The sequence below is a fragment of the Triturus cristatus genome, chromosome 6, assembly GCF_964204655.1.
Source record: "Triturus cristatus chromosome 6, aTriCri1.1, whole genome shotgun sequence".
NCBI lineage: Eukaryota > Metazoa > Chordata > Amphibia > Caudata > Salamandridae > Triturus > Triturus cristatus.
Window position 1 is genome coordinate 905,582,244 of NC_140589.1, and position 26,517 is coordinate 905,608,760.

A 26,517-nucleotide genomic window follows, 5' to 3' on the forward strand; every position below is an offset into this window, starting at 1 on the left:
GCATAGATGAGGCAAAAATAAAACAAGTCTTGTCAAAGCCCATAGATCTGGCTCTTAAGTGAAAGTACCTAGATGCTTCCATCCATGCATCCAATCACTCATGATAAATGTACTGAGTCACTTATCCTGGCACTTAAGTATCTATTCACCCCCTCCCTCAATTGACCCATTTTGCATTCAATAGCTGGCCCATCAACCTACCCATATACACTCATCGATCAAGAAAGAGGCACTTTCAGTTATCAGCCATAAAAAAATGGCCTTGATTCCTTCCAGTTTGTGTGAGGTGTGAGACTGTTGTCAAGGTCTGACAAAGAGGAGGGCTTCTGTTTGTGTCTGGCTGCTAGTCTATGATGGGTGTGAGAGTACTGTCAGTAGTATCAGACTGCTACTCAGTAAGGGATGGGTATACTGTTGGAATAGTGTGTGGCTATGACACATCTTTTAGTGTGTGATTGCTACTCTGATGATTGAGTGAGCTCTGTCTGAAGGACAAGACTGCTAGTATGTGAGGAGTGTAGGGATGCTTCTGCTACTGTGTGGCTGATACTCTGTGAGAGGTATACGTGTGCTTGCTGTTGGGAATGACAGCTTCTCTGTGAGGGATATCAGAGTGCTCTCAGTGTTTAGAGTGTTTTGGTTTTCCTTCATAGGGGTATGAACTGTTCCCCCTCAGGGTTTTGTTGCTGCCACAGCTGAAGATGAGCTGTGTACATATTTAATGATGGATTGTCCTACTCTTGAAGCAACACTCATTACTAAGTGGCGTCATCTTCCTCCACTTGTAAGCCTTGACAGTGTGCTTTCTCCAAAGAGGCTGACAATATATTGGAAGTAGGGAGTGTTAATGACCCAGGCTGTTCATTTATTATCTTTTGAGAACCCTTGTCCAGTGACTATTGGCAGGACACCCCAACCAACCAAGTCTCCCACAAGGATCACTGACCCCAAAATCATTTGCATAAGCAGTTGTATTTAATGGCTCACCATGCATAAGTTCCACCAGCGAACGAACACAGTCTCCGCCACCTACACCAGGCTGCTTAATGTTGACAGACACCTACTCTCATATGAACAGCTCTGTAGCAGTTGCTAACAGTTGTTCTCGCTTGCTACAACCTGAAGCAGCTCCAGCTCCCCCACGTATGTATACAAACAGTGCATAAACGCAGCAAAGTGCCCTTCATAGGTAGGATCAAAGTGCTGTAGTTTGAGCTTGATGGAAGCAGCCACACAGCAGAGGAACAGAAAACAGTAAAGCGGCACCCGCGCTTTACTTTTAATGTTAAAAGTAAAACGCGGGTGACGCGATTATAGCAAATGTAAAGAAATAGATGTTTTTTTCTATTTCTTTACTTTCGCTATAATCATGGCACCCGCGCTATACTTTTGATGTTATAAGTAAAGCACGGGTGCAGAGATTATACCAAAAGTAAAGAAATAGAAAAAAACATCTATTTCTTTACATTTGCTATAATTGTGGCACCCGCACTTTACTTTTAACATTAAAAGTAAAGCGCGGCTGCCGAGATTATAGCAAATGTAAAGAAATAGATGTTTTTTTCTATTTCTTTATTTTTGGTATATTCGCGGCACCCGCGCTTTACTTATAACATCAAAAGTAAAGCGCGGGTGCCGCGATTATACCAAAAGTAAACAAAACAAGCATTGAAAGCGTGCGTCATCGCGATCGCTCTGAAAACGAAAGTGATCGCGATGTGGCACGAGTTTTCAAAGTGCTGCTGAAGGCTAGCGGTTCGCACGTGCACGGTCGCGTGAATGCAAGCGCTACGCCACCCAGCAGCACTTTGAAAACTCACATACAAAATGTCTCTCCGAGTCAGCTCATGCGCTGGGCTCAGCGAGACCTAAAAAGTTGCCTTATCTGTAGACTGTCAAAAAAACAGCCTTTACAGCTGATTCTGCACTGTTCATTTGCAAAAGCTAGATGTGCATTTATAAAATAATTCTCCTAGTGTATCTTCATATGGTTAACTATTTTCAACAAAGAATCTACATATGAGTATTGTGTTTGTGAGAAGTGGGTGTCGTATGGTGGGATGAAGGTTGGAAAAATATGAAGCTGTTTGCTTTGAAGTGAATGGTGAGCAAGCATTTGTGCATTCAGAGTACAGAGGTGGGGTTGGCTCAGATAGGTGTGTACCCTTTTTGGAATTGAGGAGTGGTGGAGGGTAACTTAGTGGAATGGATGGAAGGACTCTTGTCAATGGAACATTGGTTGCTTAAGGGTACAGAAGGTACCAAAAGGGAATTAAGGGTGCATAAGAAAAATGTAAGTGAGATTTAAAGCGTGATGTAGAAAATAACATGAGAGAAATCAGGTTACTGTGTGGGGCTAGTGGAGGATACAGGAGTGAAATAGGGATCTCCTTAGGCATGGGGTAACAAATTACTGCTGGAGTAGCATGGAAGGTAAATGAGGGTGATATTGAGACTGCAAAGAGAAAACCTGAGAAGAAATAATGGTTCCAGAGTGCAATAACAAGGACAGTTTGTGTAGGAATAGAGGTGAGAAAGAGTCTGAGAGGAGGTAGACGCAGACCAACCTGGAGGATGGAAGAGAGATTTTTTCTAGATATTGAGCAGCAATGGAGTACGGGACACTTGAGATGGGATGGAAAAGAGAGCACGAGGGCAAGGCAGAAGAGAATGCACCTGCATGCAATGGAGGAGAGAGGTTATCTAAAGGTTAAGGAAGAGAGACTACATAGGATTCCTGGGAATCACAGGAATCGGATTTAAACTTAAATATTAGCAATGGGAGAACACTTTGCTTTGAAAAAATGGTGTTATTTGTGAAATTAACAGTGAAGCATAGATCTAATTGCTTTGCTTAGCTTGTGAAAAAAGTGTCACACATAAGACATGCTAATGGCACACATAATGTCACACATATGCAAACTGAAAACGTATCAGCTTAGCCACTTCTGGGAAGAACATCTTTACTTAGGAGGGGCAGCACCATCACTTTTCAGCCAGGTTGTTGCACTTGTAGTGCAACAGTGCCTGTACTTCTATGTAGCCAAGTTGTAGGTGCAGTGGCACAGCCCTAGAAATGTGCCACAGTCCAAGTAAAAGATACCACCGGTATTTCTCAGTTGAGTTGTTGTACATTTATTTTGTTTGTAGCACCCTCCCTGAAAGGGGATGTAGCACTTTTAGTGAGACAGTGGAGCACTCCAGTGCAAGGGTGATCTGCTGATAATGAACTGTAAAAGTGCCTTTTAAAGAGACTGTTTCACACTTGTGGGGTCTATACCACTAGTTTGTTGGTAAGTAATACTGTTGTACTTTTAATTTGACCGAAGCAGCTTTTCACATTAGAGGTGAACTTTTAGTAAGTGTGAGAAAGTGCATAATTAGTTAAAGTGGGTGGCAACCTGCTTCAAGTAATAACAGCACTATGTCGTGCTAGGTCCCGTCAGGTCTCAATAAATTCAACCCTTGGTAGCTGTAACACAGAGGAGATAGACTTAGCTTAGGAGAAATGTGTAAAGACTTTATCTCTACCAAAAAAGATAATAAGTAGGAAACAAAACACAATAAAAATCCCAATCTAATTTATTGAAATAGAGTAAAATATGAAGAGCAAATAGACACCAAAATGACAAAAATAAGATGTAGAGAACCGGAGATATGATTTTTCAAGGTTGTAGATGTTGCAAGCACCAAAAAGCACAAAGCTACAACCACGGATATCTGGTTGTGCTAGACAAGGTCAAAGTGAATAAATAAGCCAACAGCAATAGAGTGCAGGTTGGATACTGGGACCATGTTCGCTCCGGTGGAAAGTTTTACCTTTTGACATCTTACTGAATCGGTGTTTGGGGTATGAAAATAGAAAAAATGTCATTTTGCAGTCAAAAAGTCTCTGATTTAAAAATGTTTTATCTAACAGAACATAAAATTGTTTAGCACATGTGGGCTCCAATGCTTTGTGAGCTGAATTTGTTGCAAAGCATTAATACATACCAGTCTGTTTCTTTATTTGAAAGTGACTCTCCTTCCAAATACCAACTCGGTATTTGGTCGCAAACCCAAATTGTGATTCGGTATCGTGTTACCGCATCACAGGTTGGATTTCATACATTCTAAAAAGCTTTTCTGCAGTCACAAATGGCTGATTTGCAGAATTGGCTCATTTGCAAGTCCAAAACATCTTAGTACATAAGTGTGCAATTTTCTGAGAGTCTGTAAGATCCTCATATACCATCAGCATAGCAGAATTTTGTAGGTTTACCTTTAAGACCTGCCATGTTAAGACCTCCTTCCCAGTCACTTGTTATTAAAATCTTTGACGTAGGGGGTAACTTCAAGGTCCTGACTTCAGTATGCCCACCTCACCAGAATATTGATTGGCTTGCCAAGGAAACCTTCTTCGAAAGATGAAACCGGAAGAACCTATTACATATGTAAGATCCAAAAATAAGGAATAATTTTGGAGGCTTGGCATGAAGGAGTTTATTGGGCCAAAAATAGAACTCCTATGAGTAATTGTGCGTGCTAGTCTACTTACTTCATTTCCCTGGCAAGGAGATCAGTTGCTACTGTTGAGATTGTTTAATTAATTGCACTAAGGAACACATGCATCCTTAAAATTACAGCTAATTACATGCTGTTTCATTCAATGCAGTTGTCCAATGCTAAATGTCAAGATGGGGTATCAATTAACATTCTAAAAAATTGATCTATGGTGATGGGCAGCGATATTAGCCACTGTGCTCACTTCTGTTTTTAAAGGCAACAAACTACCTAGTCAATAGAGGGGAGCAGCTTCTGCCACAATCTATAACAAGCATTGGCATAGTCAATAGGTCTCGCCTTTGGGACCTTATAAGTGTTTAGTTATGCAGCACAATATCCTTGGTGCAACAACATCAACTGTTGCATGGCTAAACACTTATAAGGTCCCAAAGGCGAGACCTATTGGCTATGCCAATGCTTGTTTGGTGTTGTCACCTGTTTGCTGTCCAGCGACAAAACATATTGGTAAGGGTATATAATGATTGAGTAAAGGTGGTTTGACGCAATTTTAATGAGAGTTTTAACAGCTGCATTTAGGAAACATAAACCTACAGGAGACACAGTTTTTAGCCGTCTTGCCAGTAGTTAACAGCAGGAATATAGCTTTGTTTGTGCCTTTGTGGTTGTTACGTTTTCTCCTTATTTTGAGGAAGACATTTGCTAAAATGGGAGGTAGTTGAAGGCAAAAAATATTTTCTAAAAACTGCTGTAAACTCGTCTGGGCTGGGGGCCCTAAATGGGCATAGCTCTGATATTGCTGTCATGATCTCTTCTTTGGAGATGGGTTGTTCACATTACTTTTGGTCTGCTGTTGTAAAGTGGGGAGCGCTGCTTTCTGTAAATATTGTTTGCGATGAGTTGGGCTTGTAGGATTTCTCTTGTAGAGGTCCATATAGAAATCCTGAAAGCAACAGTTTTAGCTACCTCTCGTGAGCGCTTTATCCCATTACTGTCTCTAACTTCTAGTATGAAGCTTTGCTCTGAGGAAGTTTGTTTGGTTTGTTACTAATCTGCCAAGGGAGGAGGTGGCAAATGGTGAGCACTTTCGCGGCTGCTTTGATGTTCTCAGTGGCCGCGCGGCTCACTGAGAACATCAAAGCGGCCGTGAAAGTGAATCGGCAGGCTGACAAATGGGGCGCACGCCCGGCGCACATGCACTGTATTTGGAGGCCTGAACAGCACTAGTTTGCACTTCCAAATCCCCCGTTTACTAAAGCTCTCGCCAGAGCAGCGCCAAAGCGCTGGCTCAGGCGAGACCTAAAAAAGGGATTCATGTAACCCTGGTAAGTGCAAACTGTTGACTGTGCTTTGTCCATCAGCTAAACTGTTTTGAAAAAATGATTGTGATTGAGCTAGAATCCTGGAAAGAAGCCAATTACTCAACTAGGTTTCCATAAAATCCTCACTTTTACTCCTGGTGGAACATGCCTTTACCTGCCTGCAAAAAAGCCCAAAATTCACCTGCACTTGATTGTGGGTTCACTGATTTCTCGTTTGTTTTTGATCTTATTGATGGCAATATACTATGGGAAAAAATCACACCTATTTGACAGTTTCATAGGTAGAATCAATATTTTAATGAAATTCTATTTAAACGCTTGGGGACATATCATAAACAGTGCCTGTTTCTGTGTGCTTGCACTGTATAAAGTGCATTAATTTAAATCAATATTTCTCCAATTTAGCACATACATTGAGAAAGCATACTATGGAAACAAATAGAGGCAACCCTTGCTCACTGTTTCTGAGCAGTGCTATCTGAAAATCAAGCTCTGACTTGCAGAAATACTGGGTAAATTGAATAAACTTCAAGCAGTGCAAGTACATAAAGCAGATGCTCAGCTCAGTGCTGAGCCAGCACAGCTGCTCAAGATATGGACCTTGGGCTTACCCGCAGAATGCCAGGATAGTCTCCTCTACTCTTAAATCTTTAATCTTGCGGAAGTGACACCGGAAAGCTTGTTGGTGCTAATGCTCTTTTATATATTTTAAAGAAATCCTAATATTGCTTTAAATATGTGCTACACATATTATTTGACAATCTTTAGCTGTGGGACATGACTGCAGTACGCTACAGTGTATCCTAGACATTCTGAATGCTTATGTCCTTAACAGAGCATTAAAGGGAAATATAAATAAATCTAAAACCCTAATCTTCAGGTCACATTGTTCCTTGCCAACTGGCACCTAACCAGTTTGAAATTAAAAAAGCTGAATGAAGAACTATTTGTGCCTAATATTTGATAGAGAATTGCAATGAAGACCATTAAATCATGATAAGCATCAATCAGTGAAAACTAGGATGTATGTAATGAAATAAGTGTCGGCACTTTTCACTAATAAACGTAAAGAACTGGTGCACATGATTGAGGCCACAACTATTAGAAATTCACTCAGTGGTTACTTCAAGGAAGAGTCTAAATATACTCCAATAAGTATAATCCGAGAACAGTCTGACATATAAACATACTATTGTAGAGACTACTTTGTGAATATGAGCAGTCTGGCACAGATCCCAGAAAGGGCACATTTTATAGTTTCAAACAAGTGAAAACCCACACACTTGACTTGGCATGAAGTGGCATCAAGCAACTGTGCTAAGAATGGCACAAATCAAAACATTCACCCCAGTCAAGAGATCCGGGTCAAATCCATAATTCTTTTACTCACCATGCCACACAGTTTAGACCTGGCCTTATGCAAATCAGTCTTGACCCTGTGCCTCATGGGAACAGTCCAGCCCGAACTGCCAAGCCAGGTCCTCACCGGAAACAAGCATAAGAATGGCACATGACATGAACTAATCAACATTGTAAAAATCGTGCTGCATAAAATAGGATACTCTAGTAAATAGCTAGATCATTAACCCCTTCTGTGCCCATGACGAGCTGGACTCGTCATGGGCCGCGGTTGCGCTGTGCCCATGACGAGTCCAGCTCGTCATGAACCCCGCCCGCTAATGCAACGCCCGGCACAGGGCGGGGAAAGGGCGAAAAGGGTTAATATTCTTTGAGCACCACAACATACGGAGAATGCAAATTGCATTGTACTATTGCAGCAAACCAAACAATACGTTATTTAGAATTGAATGAAGTACACTTGTGGCCAGGGCAGTTGCAAATAATTTTAATTGTGTGGCACATCTCACAGTAAATGGCTCCCTTCTCAGGCAGCACAAATTGATACATTTTATTTAGTACAAGAAAACAGCACTGTAAAGTCAATCCCATTTTGGCCTTTTTATGAAAAGGAAAAACACAGAAGTGAAACGCGCACATGGGAACTTATTCATGAAATTTTAAAAGTCACATTTTCTTCAGCAACTTTAAAATGTATTTCACTGCAACCAGGCCGAAACCCAATAAGTTAGAATTGCTGCCTAGTTGTGTTAATTTAAACACACTTAAAAGAAACATTATTTACTAGTTAATAAAAACAGTCTCCCAGTGGCTACTCTCTCCAGCCATTGATTGAATAATACCATGCTAAGGTTAAAACAGTGTAATCATATGGTGCACCCGTATGGTTTCCTATCTTAGAAGAAACCTACTGATCTCTTGGAATGTCTGAACTTCCATTAGCAGGGCAACTAGTGCACCTTCCCATTGTCTGTCATTCATTGGCCCCAGTTCAGCCAGTCCTAGTCCACCCAGCCACCTAACTAGCCTCTGTAGCTTGCCCACCAGTTAATATAATTTAGAATTGGGGGCTCCAAGGCCATCCATCTCTGTGAACCCTTGCAGGGTGGTAAGGGATACTCTATGTCTGCCACCATTCCAAATCAAGTCCCTTAGCAATATGTCAGCCCATTTTAACCAGGTTCACAAAGTGTTAGAGCATGAGTGGGATCATCACCATTTTGGATAAGGTGATTCTGGCCATTATAAGCAACTGCAGAGGCTCTACATTGCCCCAGAGGCCTCTCAGCATACCTCCTAATTGCCTTCATGTGTGTCTTCTTCCCGATGGTAGATCCATGCCTGAGGTATTTGAAAGTGACTGTCTCCCATTTAATTCCTGCTCTGGACACTAGTGGTGGGATGTGCTGTTGGCGCGGGTTAACGGAAACTCACAGGGCTTGGCCCAGTATGTGCTTGAGACTCTACACAGGTCATCCAAGAGTCCCACACTCCAAGGTATGCTAGTGGCTGCCTCCTGAAAATTCTGTGGCATATCATCAGCATAAAGCGATATGCAATGTTCTCCATCTCACAATCAGACCCTCTACCCGGCGTCCCACTGTCCATACCAGTGAAGGGCTCTAGCACTAATGCAAATAACATAGAGAAGAACAGGCATCCCTGCCTTGTCCCCCTGTGGACTCTAAAGGATGCTGAGATGCAGCTGTTCATCCGACACTCATTTTTCCAAGTGTACTCCTAGGGCCATTTGTCGCATTACCGCCATCAGATAGTTCCACTGTGCTGTATCGAATGCCTTCTGTAGGTCAAGCGACATAACTACAGAGTCTGTTTGCCACTCTTGGTCTACCTCATCAACGATTCTAAATAATCGTCTGATGTTCAGTGATGTATTTCTAGTAGGAATGAACCATTATGATCAGGGTGAATTAGGTTCTGCAAGTAGGGACCAAATCAGTTGATTGACACCCTGAGAATTTTGTATTTGATATTAAGCATGGACTGGTTTCTGTAGGAGGAGACACCCAGTGTCTCCTTCCCAGGGTTAGGAACAGATTGTATTAGTGCCTTCCTGGTGGTCACCAGCAGGGTGTCTTGTTAATAGGCCTCCTGATACATGCAGTGGCTGTTTGGGGCATTCAATTGATAAAAATCAGAAGGCATTCCATTGATTCCTGGCTACTTATTACCGATTAGGACCTTTAGCGCTGCCTTAACTTCATTGTCAGTAGTGGGTCCACCCAGTGTGTCTCTGGCAGCTTCCTGTATAGTAGGCAGCGCCAGCCTTTTCAGAAAGGAACTGTCTACCCACCCTGCCACCCTCTGCATGGGTCAGTGTGGTGTACTACCAGTAAGAGTAAGTGTGAAGGCTCTCCTTAATAGCTGCGTGTCAGCACCTTTCTACACATACAGCATACTAAGAGGGCTCCCACACCTGTGCCCTCTCTTGTAATGCTCAAATGACTCTTCCTGCAGCAGTTTTCTCTGAATCAAGCAACTTCCATACCCCCACTGTCTGTCCATACAGTGACCTCGGACCACCACCTTGAAGGCCCCTCAGTGCCCCACAAGTCTGTGGTGTGCTCATTGCAAGTGAAATACTCATAGATCATTTCTCCAAATGGGTTCCTAAATACGGGGTCCTGCAGAAACTGCATCGGTAATTTCCACATCAGTATTGAATTTATCCTGCAACCCCAGAGCAGGGACAACAGTAGTGGTCGTGGTTCGACAGGGTGTGGCAGAGGTATTCTGCATCGCTGATCATGTCTGTGAGTCTATGGGAACACAGGATCTCATTGAGTCAGACATGCATGCCATACAAGGGAATAAAAAGAGTAGTTCAGGCGGTCCCCATTGTGCAATCTCCAAGCATCACCCACTCCACAGTGTGAATTCCAGGCCTCAACGTCATGTGCCAGTTGAGCTGTAGTTGAGTGTGGGAGTGGCAGGGAGAACTGGTCAGAGTCTAGGTACACCACACAATTAAGTTCCCCCACACGTACCCATGGTAGTTGCAACCAGCCGCAGTCCATGAAGGTAACAGCAATGGGGCGGTGGGGCCATCTAAGGGGGGATTTCGAGGGACGATGCAGAGGGAAAAATAATTATTTATTTAATTTTATCTCTGCATTGTCCCTCGAAATCCCCCCTTACACGGCCCTACCGCCCCACCGCTGTTACCTGCATGGACCGTGGCTGGTTGCAACCTATCAGATAGAATCGGTGTTAGAGAGGTAAGACATACTAATTGCTCTATGTTTGGTACGTAAATGCTGCCCAAAAGTACATGGATCACATCCAGTCATGCTTGCACTAGTACATAACAGTCCTCCCTGTCTACATATGTGGTTGTTGAATCAAACAGTATCCCAGCCCGTATCCTGATTAAGGAGCCCCTGGCATAGAATGAGAAACCTGCAGCATATACCTGTCCCTGTCAATTTGGCAATTTTGTGACCAACTAGATGTGTTTCCTGCAAGAAGGCCTCAATTAATATCCACAGTTTGAGGTATGCTGGGATTTTATGTCTTTTTGGACAGCATATTCATAAACCCTTTCATTCCACATGAGACAAGTAGCTATTTGTGCTGTGAGCCATGTTATAAAGATTATGTTAGCCCTTCACGTGGTCAGTGGGGAAGTCCCACTCCCCCCCTTCTTGCATAGTGCCGTTATCTATCTGTTAGTTTAATGATTTGCTGCCCAATGAGCAGCCACTATAGAGTCACAGTTGCCACACTGTTTGGGCCAGGCATAAACAAAACAATGATCTCCAACTCCCTCTCCCTAGTGCAGAAAGGCGATGGACATTCTCACAGTTATGCTCTTCTGAATAAAGAGTCTTTTCTACCATATTGCCTTCACACACGGAAGGGGAGGGTAGGCGAAGGCCATGCACACAGTGTAGTTCCCTCTGCTAACCACCCAGATCCATATCCATAGCACAATGGCTTGGTCCACCCACCATATGCGTATGCGTCACATCAATACTTGCTCACTGTCAGTGTAGCAGTCCGTGCCCCCATCTCATTACAGGATGAGCCGTCATTCATAAGTCATCTGCTGTTCTCAGCATCAGCTGTGGGAATCCTTGGGCTGCCCCTTGGGTTGTTTGAGTCACAGTCACTTTGTGAGTTCTCGGAGGTGTGTGAAATAGAGTTTTGTATCTCCAGTGTTCTCAAAGCCTTCAAGATTTCAACTGCTGAAGCCCTTTCCCACTCCACCTGCTGCTTCATGTGCCTTCTCGGGGCATGCTATCATTGTCACTGTTTCTTAGGAGCTGGTGACTAGGACCTAATTACACTATACGCACCCACTCTATGCATTTCTAGCCAGTCCCACGTAGCATCAAGAGTATCAATGAACAACATTCTGCCATCCACTATCAGCTTTGAAGTGGCTGGGAACAGCAGCATATATTTTATTCCAGAACCACATAGCTCCCTTTTGACTACCAGGAATGACGCTTTCTTGCACTAAACTTCCAACCTATAATCCGGGAAGATGGCTTCTTGGAGTTGTCCACTTGCAGATGTCCAGGTGTGCGGGCCTATTGTAGGATCAGGTCCTTTTCCTGTAGTGATGTAAACGATCTAACACCATTCGAGCTGGCCCACCACGTGGGGGCCACTAGTCAGTACTCTGTGGGTGCATATCAAGGCAAAGAATTTGAAGAGATCCTGCGGTGTCACCACTGAGGATAACCGCGTCTCCAGATAATCAAGGCAGTCCTTTCCACCCCTGCCAAGTCCACTATCCTGATGTTATTTCCCCTGTTACGGTGCTCTGCGTCTTCAGCTCTCTTGTCCAGTAGGTCTACCCTGCACATAAGAATCTCCATCTGATACTGTAGTGTTAACACTGTGGGTGTGTTTCCTCCAAAGTTTATTCATGACACTTGACCTTGTCTGACAGTTTCTTGTGCTTCTCATAAAGCAGTCCAAGATCAATGGAGACCTTATCTATTTTGCCTCCAAGGTGTGTTCTGTGGAGTTGACTGCTGTCAGAAATTGATTACGTTTATACTTCAATGACATGTGTGGTGCTCCTTACTCCTCATCATTCGTGTACAGCTCCCCAGAGTCCTCTCCACCATTCCCTGAATTAACACGCTAGCCCCACCTTTCATTGGGTGGCTCCTGCCCATATTCACCAGCATTCGGAGGGGCTGAAGGGCCCTTTACACAGGTTCCTTTTTAAAAAAATGATTATTTCTTCTCAGAAAAGCAGTGATTACAGTGATCCTAAAACAAAAGATAGCTAAAACAAACATTCATATACATAATACATAACAGATCACTTTTTTATTGTTCCATAAGCGAACTCCAAACTTGGATGGCCCTTTTCTTCGCCCTCCGGCCTTTACATTGGTACAGACCCATCTCAAAGTTTAATACATAAAACAATCTGGCATACCAAGCTTGATATGTCGGAGGATCCACATCCTTCCATTTTGATGCAATCAATATACGAATTATTGAAGTTACCATAAAACAAGCCAACATGCGTTGATTCCAGATGTAAAGTCTCATCACAACCAAGTAGCATCATGGTCGGAGAAAGGGACACCGCCCGTGATAAACTTTTATACAGAAATGTTTTAATCTCCTGTTTTAATTCATTAAGTTTAATACACTTGGAGAACATATGAACCATGTCCGCGGGACCCTGTGCACACATTGGGCAGTGGTCGTTTTCCATTTTCCCCAAGCAAATAATTTTGCCTGTGTAAAATATAAACTAAGAACTGTTTTAAAGTGTTGGACTTTTAAGTTGGCAAATAAAAACACCTTCTTAGACAATAATAATGATCTACTTAAATCAACATCTGGGTTCCCTAGTTTGTCTGCCCAGACAGTTTTGACTCTAGGTATATCATCCACGTTGGCCCCAGTCAGGACGGAATATAAATCCTTAATAAGCAGCTGTTTATACACCATACACTCTAACAACTGTATTCTACCCTAATTAATAATCTGTGGGACAACAAGTCTGATTGTCTCCCTGATTTGGGCATACTTAAAAAACTATCTGGAGTCCACACCATATCTCTCCTGTAATTCTATAAATGACATAACTCCATTTAGATCAAGTGTGTCTCCTATACTATTAATTCCAGCCTGTTCCCTTCTTTTACACTTTGAATCATATGATGGGGCAGGGAAAACTGGTGAACGCCACAATGATAGATGTCTCTGGATTTTAGGGATTTCTTAGTGCTTACACACTTTGTGCCAAACGTTCCAGGCTGCACTAAGAGGCTTAAAGCTTGTTTTTTTGTAATAATTCCCCTCCAGCTGCGTCAGTAGAGTCCCTGATGCTGCACCACCAGTAGCCAACTCGAAAATAGTGGGAGGGATTTCATCCTGTCCTCACGGGGTTGTTTCTGCCTTGGATTTAAACAATATAGAAAGGTTAGGGACTACCACTACCCCCCCCCCCCATCTTTTAGTGATGTCAAGAATGTCATGGATCTCCTAATCTTTCTGTAATTCCAGATAAATTGGGAAAAATCCCATTTAAATTCTTTAAAAAAGCATTTGCTGGTTCCAGCGGAATACATCGGAGTAGGTAGAAAACCTTAGGAAACATTGTCATTTTGATCACAATTCTTCTCCCTATAATAGACAGATGTAATTTGTCTATTCTTCTTAGATCTCTACCTATCTTCTCTATAAGAGGAGCCGCATTCATATCCCATATAGAAACAACTTCAGCAGAAATATTTATCCCAAGATATGTAGCGGCCTCAGTCTTACGTGGGTCCTGACATGCGATGGTTTTAGTACACACAATCCTGGTCTTGTCAGTATTCAAACCATACCCAGACTCCCTGCCAAATTCAGGAGGCCAACACTTGAATCCTTACTATTGCACCTATTGGGTCAGGGATGATGACAGCTATATCGTCAGCTTATGTTAACACCTTGGTATTAAATCCCCTGAGCACAAATGGTTTGATTACTTGATCTTGTAGTATTGCTCTTATAAATGGGTCAATGTATAATGCAAAAAGGATAGGGGAACAAGGGCAGCCCTGTCTTGTACCCCGGGCAATCGAGATCCTTTCTGTTTCCATACCCATCAATTGAATCCTTGCAGAGGATTGCACATACATAGCTCTTAGGGCCGTTAATATACGTGGTCCGAAACCTTTAATTCAAAGGTTGCCCCAAAGATATGCCCATTCCACTTGATCAAAAGCTTTTTGTGCGTTGAGCAGGATTAGGGACATCTGCTCCCCTGAGGCTTCCGCTATATCAAACAATGACATTGCCCGGCGGATATGGTCCGTAGTCCCTCTCTGTGAGAAGTTGGCCTGGTATATGCTGTCCACTAATTAAAGTGGGCACCTTGTACCAGTCCAAACAACCCCTTATGGTGATAGGTTAAAGACAACCTTTATTGAAAGCTATCCTAGTGGTAGCTATGGAGAGCAGCCTTCAGGCTAAGTCTTGAAGGAATGTAAAGCAGCTTGTTTTACCAGTCTATAATCTCTTGAATGACCAAATGAAAGGACAACCACACTAGGTATATATTTAAAATATATATATTTAAGATAAAACACACCCCTCTAGTCTCCTTATGAGGCTGGAGTTCGAAGTACTTAAGTTACAAGTCAGTATTCAACAGTAAAAGCACAAATTCACGTTTGGGCCCTAGGGGCGTACCAAACCATATACCAATAAGGTGGTATAAGAACCACGACTGAACTAGACATGAGGCCTAGAGCCTTTAGAAGTGCTTGGGCCCCAAGGAACCACCCAAGGTAGTGATGTTGGGGACCCACGGGGGACGCGTGTAGTGTTAGAACACAGACGCGAATCGCCGTTAACTTCTATGGGGAAAGTCGCGGTTGGAAAATTACAAGTTAAGGACACTTAGAGGATGACTACAAGCAAACCCTTTTGGACTTAGAGGTGTCTAGGGCCAACACCCATGGGAGCACCGGAGTACTCGAGTTACCTCACCCAGGGAAGCCGGGTGCATAGGTGTCTTTTGGTGTTGGGTCGCGGTGTTGTTTTCAATGGAAGCTGGCAAAGAAGTGCTGCTGCCGTGAAGAGGAGAAGTGTTCGAAGAGATCCAAGCCTGGATCGAGGATGGAAGGAACCTGAAAGCAGAGGGGACAGAGTCTGGGTCACTTACCAGTGACTGGGGCACGATAGTCCAATGCACACAGATGTTGGGTGCTTCAGGTGAGTTGACGGGTGTCTTGACTCTTCAGTCATGAGGTCCAGGAGGCGTCGACGACAAACAGGAGCTGGGTTCGAGCTGTCCTACAAAGTCTGTTGAGTGCTGTGGTGTTGGCGACTAGAAAGGACCCAACAAGCCTTGGCAACAGCAAGTCAAGTGGAAATAGATGAAGGACGTCGGTGCAGACCAGCAAGGTCTGGGGGACTCACCCAGCGAGGGTAAGTCAGGGCACATCTCGAGCAACCAGTAAAAGCCCAATCAGAAAGGGAGTTGCCTTCGTGGGGACCCACTAGCCAACGGGCTATCATTCGCGAAGGAGCCTCGAGCAATCGCACTGGAAACTGGCCCATGGGTCACTCCTGGAGTGAAGGCCAGAGATCTTCGGTGCAGTAGGTGCCCAAGGCTGGGGCTACTCGGAGCACAAAGCACAACTTCTAGAAAGACCAGGAAGATGATGTACCGGCAAAAGTTCACAGTGTCCAGGGGTCATGGTTCCATGTCACCCACGATGGCCACGGGTCTCAGCTTTGCTGTGGACTCAGGGTAGCCTCGGGGAAGTCTGGAAATCCACCTCTGGTGATGCAAAGACTTTAGCGTCTGGCAGGAGCTTCAGAGTTGCAAACCTGACAGTTGCTTCTTTGGTGCCTGCCAAGCAGGGGAGCCACTCCTTGACCCCAAGGGAGATTTCTTCAGTCTTCTAGTCGAAATAGAAAGTCGAAGGTACAGGATATATGTTGCAGAGTTTCGTCCAGGGTAATCCAAAGTCTCAAGGACTGGGGACCCATACTTATACAAAGTTTGAGGGTTGGACATACTCTAGGGACCCACCTATGGGAGGGTTTGGAAAGAGGGGTGGTTACACCCATTTCCTTTGTCCAGTTTCGTGCCAGAGCAGGGGCAGGTAGCCCCTGCAACCGGTTTGAACTGGACTATGCACAGGGACACCAAGTGTGCCCCCAGTGCAGGACTACAAAGCACCAGAGAGTGCTCCCGCCCAGCCCCAATACACAATGCCTGTCTGGGGAGGTGGTTACACCTCCCTGTGACAGGAAACCTATTGTCCAGGCCTCCCCTGCCGGAGTTTCGGTCAGCAGCAGGAAGCCAGACCCGTGTCTATGGCAGTGGCATTTTGTGATGCCAGGGCTCTAGAAAGTCTTTACCGGTAAGACCAGTGGGTACATGTCTCTCCCTGTAGAAGGGTGGAATGCTACCCCCGCTGCCAGAACTGGTGGGGGGGGTAGTATTACAAAGTGTTTGACACCAAACATGACATGTTTCCGTGCAGTCAGTCCAAAGTTAGCATTTACTGCGAGGTTATAATGCAGTTAAGAGTATATGGTCAGGCTGCACCACAAACAGCATCAGAGGAGGTACTCCGAACGCTGCAGAGGGGCTCTGCTCATGCAGGGCACCCTCTCACATAAAAACCATGCACTCTGCCTTCAGGATTGTTACGGCCTGCCATAGGAGTGACTTATAGGTTTTATATGTGTGTGCAATGGTAGTGATATAGGTAGCCTGTATGTACCACCTTACCCAGGCTGCAGTAGCAGACCTGTGGTGTCATTTTGGAGTGCTTCCCAGGGGTGGCATAATACATGCTGCAGGCCCTGGTAGGCCTCTGAGGTACCTATGCCCTGGGTACATAGTATACCGTAGACTAGGGACTAATACGGCACTCCAGAATCCAATTAGCGATGTACCTAATGTACATGGAAACTATTTTAGAGAGGAAGCAGCTAGGCTGGGGTCCTGATTTGCAGGGCCACAGCCAGACTAAGGTCGAAAAACAGTGAAACACCAGCAAAAAGTGGGGGTACCCATGTGAAGCAGATCCTACTCTCCTACACTCTCCCTGGTATAAAGCCGTGTTGCCACTGGCTTACCAGAGGGGTAATAATTCTAGCTAATCTGAGTGTGATGATTTTAGAATATGATTTTTCTTCGGCATTTATCAAGGTGATAGGTCTAGATGAGGATGGATCTTCTGCCATTTTCCCTTTCCTCAAGAGGAGAACGATATTAGTCTTTTGCCAGGACTGAGGCGGGATTCCTTTCTGCTGTACAGCCAGGAACAAGTCCAGAAGAAGGGGTGCTAATTCTGTCTGTAAAACTTTATAGATTTCCATTGGGATACTGTCCAGTCCTGCCGCCTTACCTGAAGCTTTCCCCAGGTTCCAGGCCACTGCTGCACCCGGTGGGGTCTGTGTCCAGGATTGGTAGTATTCCCATCTCCCTCACATTGCAGGGCAGTACCCGGATGTTGGTTAAGTCTCCTGTCCTTAGTAGGGGAGCAGGTCCTCAAGAAGGAAGCCACAGGGAAAGCCAGGCATGTGTCCCTCTCCAGCATGGTGGTACCAGCTTCATGATGGACTTGCACAGGCACAACGGGGATGGTTCAGTGCAGCGGTGTCATCCCCGCCGTGTAGTCCACAGAGCTGGTGTCTAGTGTGGCCTAGCAGCAGGTCACTCAAGTTGGTTGCAGCATCCGCCATGGTCAAACACGAGCCAACCATTTCTTTGTTGAGGGTGGCTTTGCTGAGGTGGGAACCCATGCCACGTACCCAGCACTTCTAAGTCCTCCCCCATGCAGTGGGGTCAGAAAGGTCTGGTTCCAGCCCTAACAGGTTGTTGGAGTGGTCTGCTTGGTTTAGGCAACAGCTCTCTGCATGCCCCACACAGTGGTGCTGGACAGTTGTGGGCTCATTGCGTGACCGTGCCCAGTAAATGATCACGTGGCCCACCCAGACTGTAGCTGCTGGCCACACTATGCAGCCTCGGCTTCTCTATGTTTGGAGGGGCTACCCAGTGTCTGCTGCACCCCTCTCAGTAGGGCTCTCATCAGTTTCACAGGGACTCACCCAGGGTCCCCAGGTTTTTGGTGTTTCATTTTGCGTCACACAGAATCATGCCAGTCTGGGCCAAACGTTTGTCAGCGCCAGTAGTAGGCCCAGCACGGCAGCCACGACCCCCTTCCGTTCTTGGCAGCAGACTTCAGGAGCAGGTTAGGGCTTGTTCCACTCTGCTGTACACAAAGCAAGTAGTTGCATCTATCGAGAGCACCCCAGTGTGCCAGGATCAATATGGATTATGGGCAGTGGCTCAGGATGTTTCTAAAACATGACCATCTTGCACACTGGCTGGCCATGCCCCTTGCTTTTGGTCTAAGCTTAGAATGGAAATTCACAGTCAGCAGAACTAGCCCCGATAAGTTCAGTTATTATGCACATAGGGAATTCCCTATTGACCAAAGAGGGCAATCCTATGACTATAATTGCTTCCATGACCACTGTCTAGTGGTACTTGATCTTTATACTCAGCTCTATGACTCTGCTATACATTTTCTGTAGTGTAAAAGGGTAGTGCATGATTGTATCAATCAACTCCAAAACAAGGCTTACTTAAGTATACTAAGCAAGAATAGGATACACAATGACTATTTGCACTTACATAGATAAAAACTTAACCTGAGGCAATGCAAACTGCTAAACTGCCCCAGAAATGTAGACAATTATGCACATTAGATATACACAAATTTATTTCCTGGAAGTTGAAGATGCTTGGCAGGGAATACCTCCCACAAACTGCATATGTAAACTATGTAAAATAGAAATTGAATCATCTGAACATTTATTATGTCACTACCACAAGATTTCACACCTGAGCTTAAAGAACCAGATGTACAAAAGGATGTTGTGACTGCAAACCCCGAGATTCACAGGATCACTGGTTTTATTATTGTAAAATCCATTTCAGTAATGTACATAAACCATTTTGCAAGTCATAAAGCATTTTCTGATTCATAAAACGGGTTCTCAGGCCCATACCAAATCGCAATTAGTAAAAGGGCTGTAATTGCTGTTTGATATCGTTTGCCACAATGGTTTGCAACTGGAATTTCAGTCACAAACCATTGACAAGTTACGGACTTCCCAAACAAGGTGACAGCTAATCTGCATTGGGGGAGGGGCACCCTTGGGATCCCTTCACTTTGGGAAGCAGAGTGTCGACCTCTGGTCGAGCAGGCAATGGTCTACAGGACAATTGACTCATCCTCCTAAAAGCGTTTTTTAAAGCAGTACTAGATCCTTTAGGGCACATGGGCTGCTTCAAAAAAGTTTTCAGTTATAGAATGCAATCACAGGTATGGTCTGCTGTCCGTTGCAGGCCACCATCCATGTGATTGCAGCCAGTCCAAGGGGGCTGCAAATTGTGACCTGCCCAATGAATATTAATAAGGCAGGTCATTCTGTGAACTCCTTTGATTTGTTATTTTATGAACTATTAGATAATAGGTCGGTTCGCAAAATCAGATTCCATTTTTAAAAAGTTAATGCACAATTTACGACCACTTTCTGCAAATGGGATCTTAGTACATCAGAACAAAAGTGCTTTAGTGATTTGTTCATTATTAATGCTAATTTGGTTTTCACATATGCCAAAATTCTAAATTCGGATAATGCTATTTTATTGGTTTGTTTCAAATTTATGATATTGTTCTTGAATGATACAGATTATTTAATTGGAATATTTATATGGTTTGTGTGAACTGATATAAAAAATAAAATAAAATGAAAACAAAGCAATAACTTCTTTCTTTAGTAAATATTTAAGTGGTGAGTGCCCCATTCATCTTGTACATAAAACACAAATGTTAATGTAATAGTATCATTTTAAAACATTGATTAAATATCACATTTGAAATGTGCTGCAAAGATAGATAATATGCTGTGTACATTTTATTAGCAATCTTCTCATTTTGCAGCCTACATAATCTGAAAGCAACATGTTGCCATTTTCTCAATGTTATGATTTGCATTTATTTTCCATGATTTTGATATAATATCAGTTTTTATGATTCATTCTCTAAGCTAAATGCATATGGAAACTCAAGTTACAAGTTACAAGTTTATTCAAATTGATTGAGACATTCACTAATGTCAACAATAAAATTAAATCAGTCTATAATTTCAGTACAATTCATCAATATAAATAACCTCTAAACTCCTCAAAATGTAGATAGAATGTAACAGACACGTTGATTTGGTAGAAATCAAATACATTTGACAACATTCTCCCTTCTTGTTATATTAATTGTAACATATAATGTATTTTTAAAAATCTCATAGGTTGTCCTAGAGCCGGGCAAATGACGAGTACATGGTATAAGTCTTGTGTACCCCATGGCATTTTCACACAGAAAACGATTATTACTCTGAACTGTCCATTTTCCTACATACGCTTTCAGTGGTAAGCAGTCAGCCAGTGGTAAGAAGTTAACAAAAAGCTTCTTACATTATTTTCTAAAGAAAAAGATAAGTATAGTTGAGCTGCTTAAACAATATGACATTGCTAAAAGATATACATTACAATGTTCCAACAGTGTTCACTATCAATTTTAAAACCAATTCTAGAAATGTCATTTTTTAAGAATGATTTTAAGTACTAGAGAAACATACCTGGAGAAGATCAACTCTGCACTCAAGTTTTTCTAAAGCAAAGTGAAGATTTACTAAGCAAGTATTGTTCATCTTTGCACATTAAAATATTTCCTGGTTTAGCAATTTCCTTAGAGAACCATTTGGAGCATAAAGAAACTCTTTTTCTCCAGCTGAATGATGTTCTAGCAATATTTTGTTTTGACTAACTTATTCTTAGATGACATTGTGCTAAAACGAAATTTTATAATGTAGTATTGCAGTGTTTCACTTGTTAACTCTAAATAGTATATATTTTTTTTTGTAGGAGAGCACAATTAGAGTGATTTGGGCCTATCACTCAGACGACGTTGGTGCAGAAGGTGCAAAATATCATGGATCAAATCGTGGGAGGAAAAGTCTCCGTTTGTTAAACCCAGAGAATACAAATTATGTTTCATCAGACATGCCTTATTTTAACCTTACAAATAATGACGTAAGTTACAATTTATCCATGTTCATGTATTGTAAGGTCTTTCTGCTTCTGTTTACTTAATTTGCCTCATTTCCACACGTCAGAACTTAAAGAAGCTGTAAAGTGTTTTCCCTTTTGGTTGTACCACAGATCCAACTCAACTATCTAGTTATGAGATTGTTTTTATTTTTCTAACAAAACACATTATAACTAATATATATTACAACTTAAGCATTGAATATATATATATTGCACACTCGTTGCATGCTTTTCCCCATCGTAGCTCCAAAGCAGAGGGCGCGCCGTCGACGGCGGACCAACCAAGCTAGGTCCGGTTAAATTGACGACACCTAGTATAACCAGGAATGACGATGCCGTGTTCTGACAAAATAAATGCTTTATTGTCGGCTGATCGTACGCGTTTCTCCTGCCCAACAGGCTTGCTCACCAATATATATATATGTATATCTATGTATATATAAGCAAAACAGCTATTAATTTGAAACCTATTGCAATACTTATGTGTCTTCTAATCCTTCTAAATCCACCAAAATATTTTAATTGTGCCTTTTTTTATTTCCTTCAAGACAGGTGCCTATCCCATACAAAGACACTACATATTGGTGTCAGATGTTCAAGATGCCTGCCCTGAACACAAAACATCATGTTGTAAAGGTATGGGAGACAGTGTTTAAAGCAGTTTATTAGAATTATGACGTCTACAAAAGTGGCATGAACTGATTGTCATGAGGCAGTAAAGCAACTAATTGTCTATGGATTTAAGCAGCATTTCCTGACAAACAAGCCATGACAGGAATGTTGCTGTATAACCGAAGTTAAGTGCCTTGTTAGTTGAAAGTCAAAAGATAAAAGGTATCCAACGGCAGATGCTTCATCTAAATCCTTTGAAATGAAATAATGGGCTGCCTGCTGCTTTTTGCTCTCTCGCGCAATCAAATACAATTATACTTAAAAAGAAGAAAACTTCTGTAACATGCATAGATTCCTTGCTGTAGTACTAATGAAGAAGAACTCAAAGTAGGTCTAAAAGGGTGTGTTAGAACTCACGTGAACTTGAATGAAGTTCAATGAATGCACAAATCTATTTGTATTTGAATTTCCATTACCGCGAGCAACCACTAGTGCTAGGGTTCTTTTGCAAATACAAATATTCACCATAAAATTGTGGCCATTGTTTGGTTATGTTATGTAACCCGAAAGGCTGGTTTTCCAACAGTCAAAGAGCTGAGCATTAAAGATATGGGGGCTGGTGATGAGGAAGAGTAGCCGCTTTCATGAATCTGGTGATGAATAAATGAAAACACCAAGCACAGACTAATGGACAATAGAGCACCTAATTAAAAAAAAAAAGTGGAAAAGTCCATTGATTCATACACCTATACTCATGAAATGCCACAATTAGTGACTAGGGTCACATGCATCAAGCATTTTTGCCTTCGCGAACAGGCTGACTCTGCATATCGGTCCATTTGCGAATGCAAAAAATGCTTTTCAGATACAGCATACCCCAATTTGCGATTTGGTAACCTGTTACAGAATCGCAAAATGGGTTTGCGATTTGGAATTTGGAAGGGGCGTGTTAAGGGCGTCCCTTCCAAATACCGAATCCTAACTGTATGGATGAATGTTTTGTGACCATGAATGTGGTCCCAAAATATTTGCATATTACCTCCTACTTCAAGTAGGTAGTAACCCATTCGCAAATGGGGACTCCTTCCCCTTTGTGAATGGCTGTAAAAAGAATTTATAAGAGCAGGCAGTGGTCTTTAAAAATGAAAAGAAAACTTTTCATTTTACTTTTTGTAAAGCATCTTGTTTTCCTTTAAGGAAAACAGGCTTCTTTACAACAAAAAAGATTGCTTTATTTAAAAGCAGGCAACCATCCCCGTAATATTAGCGATTCCTAGGGGGTCGCAAATTGTGTTCTACCTCATTAAAATTTATGAGGTAGAGTGATTTGCGACCCCCCTAGGAATCATAATCTGAAACTCTGTGACTTCCATGCACTGTAAATTGCGATGAGCTAATTGCGATTCTCAGGAGCTCACAATTGTAGTTTACAATTTTGATGCATGTGCCCCTAAGACTCAACTCATTTTACTTCCACGCCAACTCAGGTATACCTTTGCAAAACTAAAATGTGAAAAAAAACTCTCTACTAACTACACACAACCAACAAATAACAGTTTATCAAATGCTGGTTAATCTACATCCACATGAAAAGGCTTCTCAATGAGCAAAGCTCTATAGTTCCATAACAATGATTGAAAGGATTACAAAAGTGCCAAGAGCATAGCATAGTATAGCATAACATAATACAGCATAACTCTCTGTTTGATCTAGTGCAGGGGGCAAACAAGAAATTAGATTACTCTTTTCTGGGCGCACCCCACATCGTTCAGGCTATTGTAAAGAAGGCTAACACAGAATAGCTAACAAAATGTTTAATTTTCATTGAACCGCTAATCAATTGTGAACTTTCCAAAGAATGAGCACTGAAATACGTAAAGGGCAGCAACTGCATTATTTGTTTTGAAGGAACTAGGCTTTGCAAAGTTTGTGTATGTCAAATTAAAAAACTGTTACGTTTATTTTAAAACTTCACAACTTGTAGAAATTAAAAAATACAGATGAAAACTCATGCTAAGTATAGGTTTTTTAGAAAAAAGGAAACACAAAACATATTGTTGTTCCACAAGACATCCAAAAATAAATAATAAAGAATTAACAAAAGTGTCACAAAATTCTGTTGGGCGATATCATACCAGTACTTAAAGTTTGGTAAATGTGAAGCACTTCACAACTTTGTTAAGTTACACACCTTGTCAGCTTTGAAAACTTTTGTGGGTGGAATTGTGATTTCATCTATTTCTTATTGAAAACCTGTGGCATGTCAATTGATGTCACTTGAGAGTTTAAGTAAAATATGGAACAGACTTTGTAAAGAACTCGTTCACTGAGAGTTTTGTTGCTGATAACAGTGTTTCTATAGTTACAAAGAAGAAAAGTCACTGTGGATGCGCAGATGAGGGCTTCCTTCAAAACCTCACCTCGAACACAAAATACAAGTAGTACTATCCTGTTCTAAACTATGAAGCTGTACTTTGTAGCAAATTTGCCAAATAAGTCACCATAAGGCCTAGACACCATTGACCTGAGAATTGGTGAAGGCAACGCATGGTGACATGTACACGTCACATTTATTGACCTCAGAAAGATGAAAGGTTGAGTTCTACCCTGACCACACAGTCAAACAGAATCCCATGGCATAGACGTATTAGTCCACCAAGGCACGAGACCAGCTAAATCACACATCCTTTTTTGTTGATTTGGGCTATTTTACACGATGAGTAATAGCTCATTATTTACTCATGCCAGCGAAATAAATATGTTCTAAACACTTTTCAGCCACCAAAGATCCCTTTGTCTGACTGCAAAGGGAAGGTACACCTCATTCTGAAAATTATAATATCCAGTTTCTTAATTATAACCAGGCTTCAAAAACCTATTATGATCCTCTGATAATTAATCCCTCTTGAGAAAGGCTGTCTTTCCAAGCAGAAAGCTTAATTAAAAAAATGAATACAGATCTCAAATAGGAGGGAGGCTGCGTTCCTTTAATGTCTTTTAAGAAGTACAAGCTAGTAAGCCTTCTTTTGGAATGCTTTGATGCCACGAAGACCCTGTGTGACAAAACAAAGAACCCCTGTTCCAGATTAAGCAATGACTTGTCACAAAGGAAGCTGCCCCTCAGAGCCTCATAAACTCACAGCTCTTTTCAGCACATGGTGCAGACAGAAAGTCCCCTTTTTCTCTGAATGTAACTAGAATATCAAAGACCAAAATATCATCAGAAAAGTATGTCTAATTTGTTCTATACTTAATGCCACATCTACATATCTACATATATGTATATATATATATTCACTGAAAAACACAAAGGTTAAAGGGACGTTATAATTAGGCTGAGGTGATTTCACTCATACAAAACCCGTGAAAATCAGCAGTTACAGTTATCTGAACTAACTATAACTTACCCCCCAAAGCACTGCTTATGACCTCACATATTACATCACTAATGACATAGTTAGTGACATCACTGATGACATATCAAATTACATCACTGATGACATCACCTATGACATCATCCAGTAATTCTGAAGGGGATATTCTCAAGAACGTGTGATAATTATCGCAAAATTAGCTTATCGCAACTTTGCATACTGCAGTCTATCGCGGGGAAACAACGCCGTGTTAAAGTAGTATTCTCAACCCGGCGGCACCATGCGATAGTCTCCCGAAAACGCATCAAATGACCGCGTTAAAACCAACGTGACACCGAAAAAACGCGAAACACAAACGCGAAAAAAGTTGGGATGTGGCCAATCGCGATACAAAAATCTGCGATAACCAGCGACAGGCCTGCAATTCCCCCGCATCATATGGGAAAATGTACTATAAAAGCAGAACAAAAAAACAAAACAAGCATTGGCATAGCCAATAGGTCTCGCCTTTGGGACCTTATAAGTGTTTAGACATGCAACAGTTGATGTTGTTGCACCAGGGATATTGTGCTGCATAACTAAATACTTATAAGGTTCCAAATGTGAGACCTATTGGCTATGCCAATGCTTGTGCAAACATTACACTAGACAGTGAACAGCTACAAATAAAATATATGAATACAATTCATGTAGACACATGGGGTTTAATATCTATCCGAAAGGAATCAGTAATGTTAAAGTTGTGTAAATGTGTGTAGTTAATCCGTTGATTAGTGGACTGATTAGCATGCACAGTTCCAAAAAAAGTTTATAAAAAAACAATTGATTCCATGATTATCTCTGGTACTGAGCTCATCTCCTCTCGAGCGAAAGAAGGGAATTGGAAATAACCCACTGTGGAACATAACACAACATAGGATGCATGTCAGTGCAATGCAGTACATTAGCATGTAACGTACATACCACGATAAAACATAACATTCTGTAATACACATAACTACCAAAACATACTATAACTTAGCATGCTATACCGTGTTATAAACAGACCATAATATAGCATACTTCTGAATAACTTAAGATAAGAATCATAGCATATGTAACATTAATAATTGAAATAAATACCACAACAAGATATGTTACTCGACATGCCATAACATTGCAAACAAAACATAACATAAAATAGCGTTCTATTGCATACATTAACATAGCAATTATA

General features: G+C 42.1%; 1 protein-coding gene across 2 annotated transcripts in view; it reads left to right on the forward strand.

Annotated features, from left to right (window-relative positions):
* Positions 1-26,517, forward strand: part of MOXD1 (monooxygenase DBH like 1) — a 761,450-nt gene that overhangs the window by 363,134 nt on the left and 371,799 nt on the right. For both annotated transcript variants that reach the window (XM_085609291.1, XM_085609290.1), the window contains exons 3-4: positions 21,130-21,297; positions 21,868-21,951. In XM_085609291.1, coding sequence (XP_085465417.1) covers positions 21,130-21,297; positions 21,868-21,951 — 252 coding nt within the window. The remainder of the gene's footprint in view (positions 1-21,129; positions 21,298-21,867; positions 21,952-26,517) is intronic.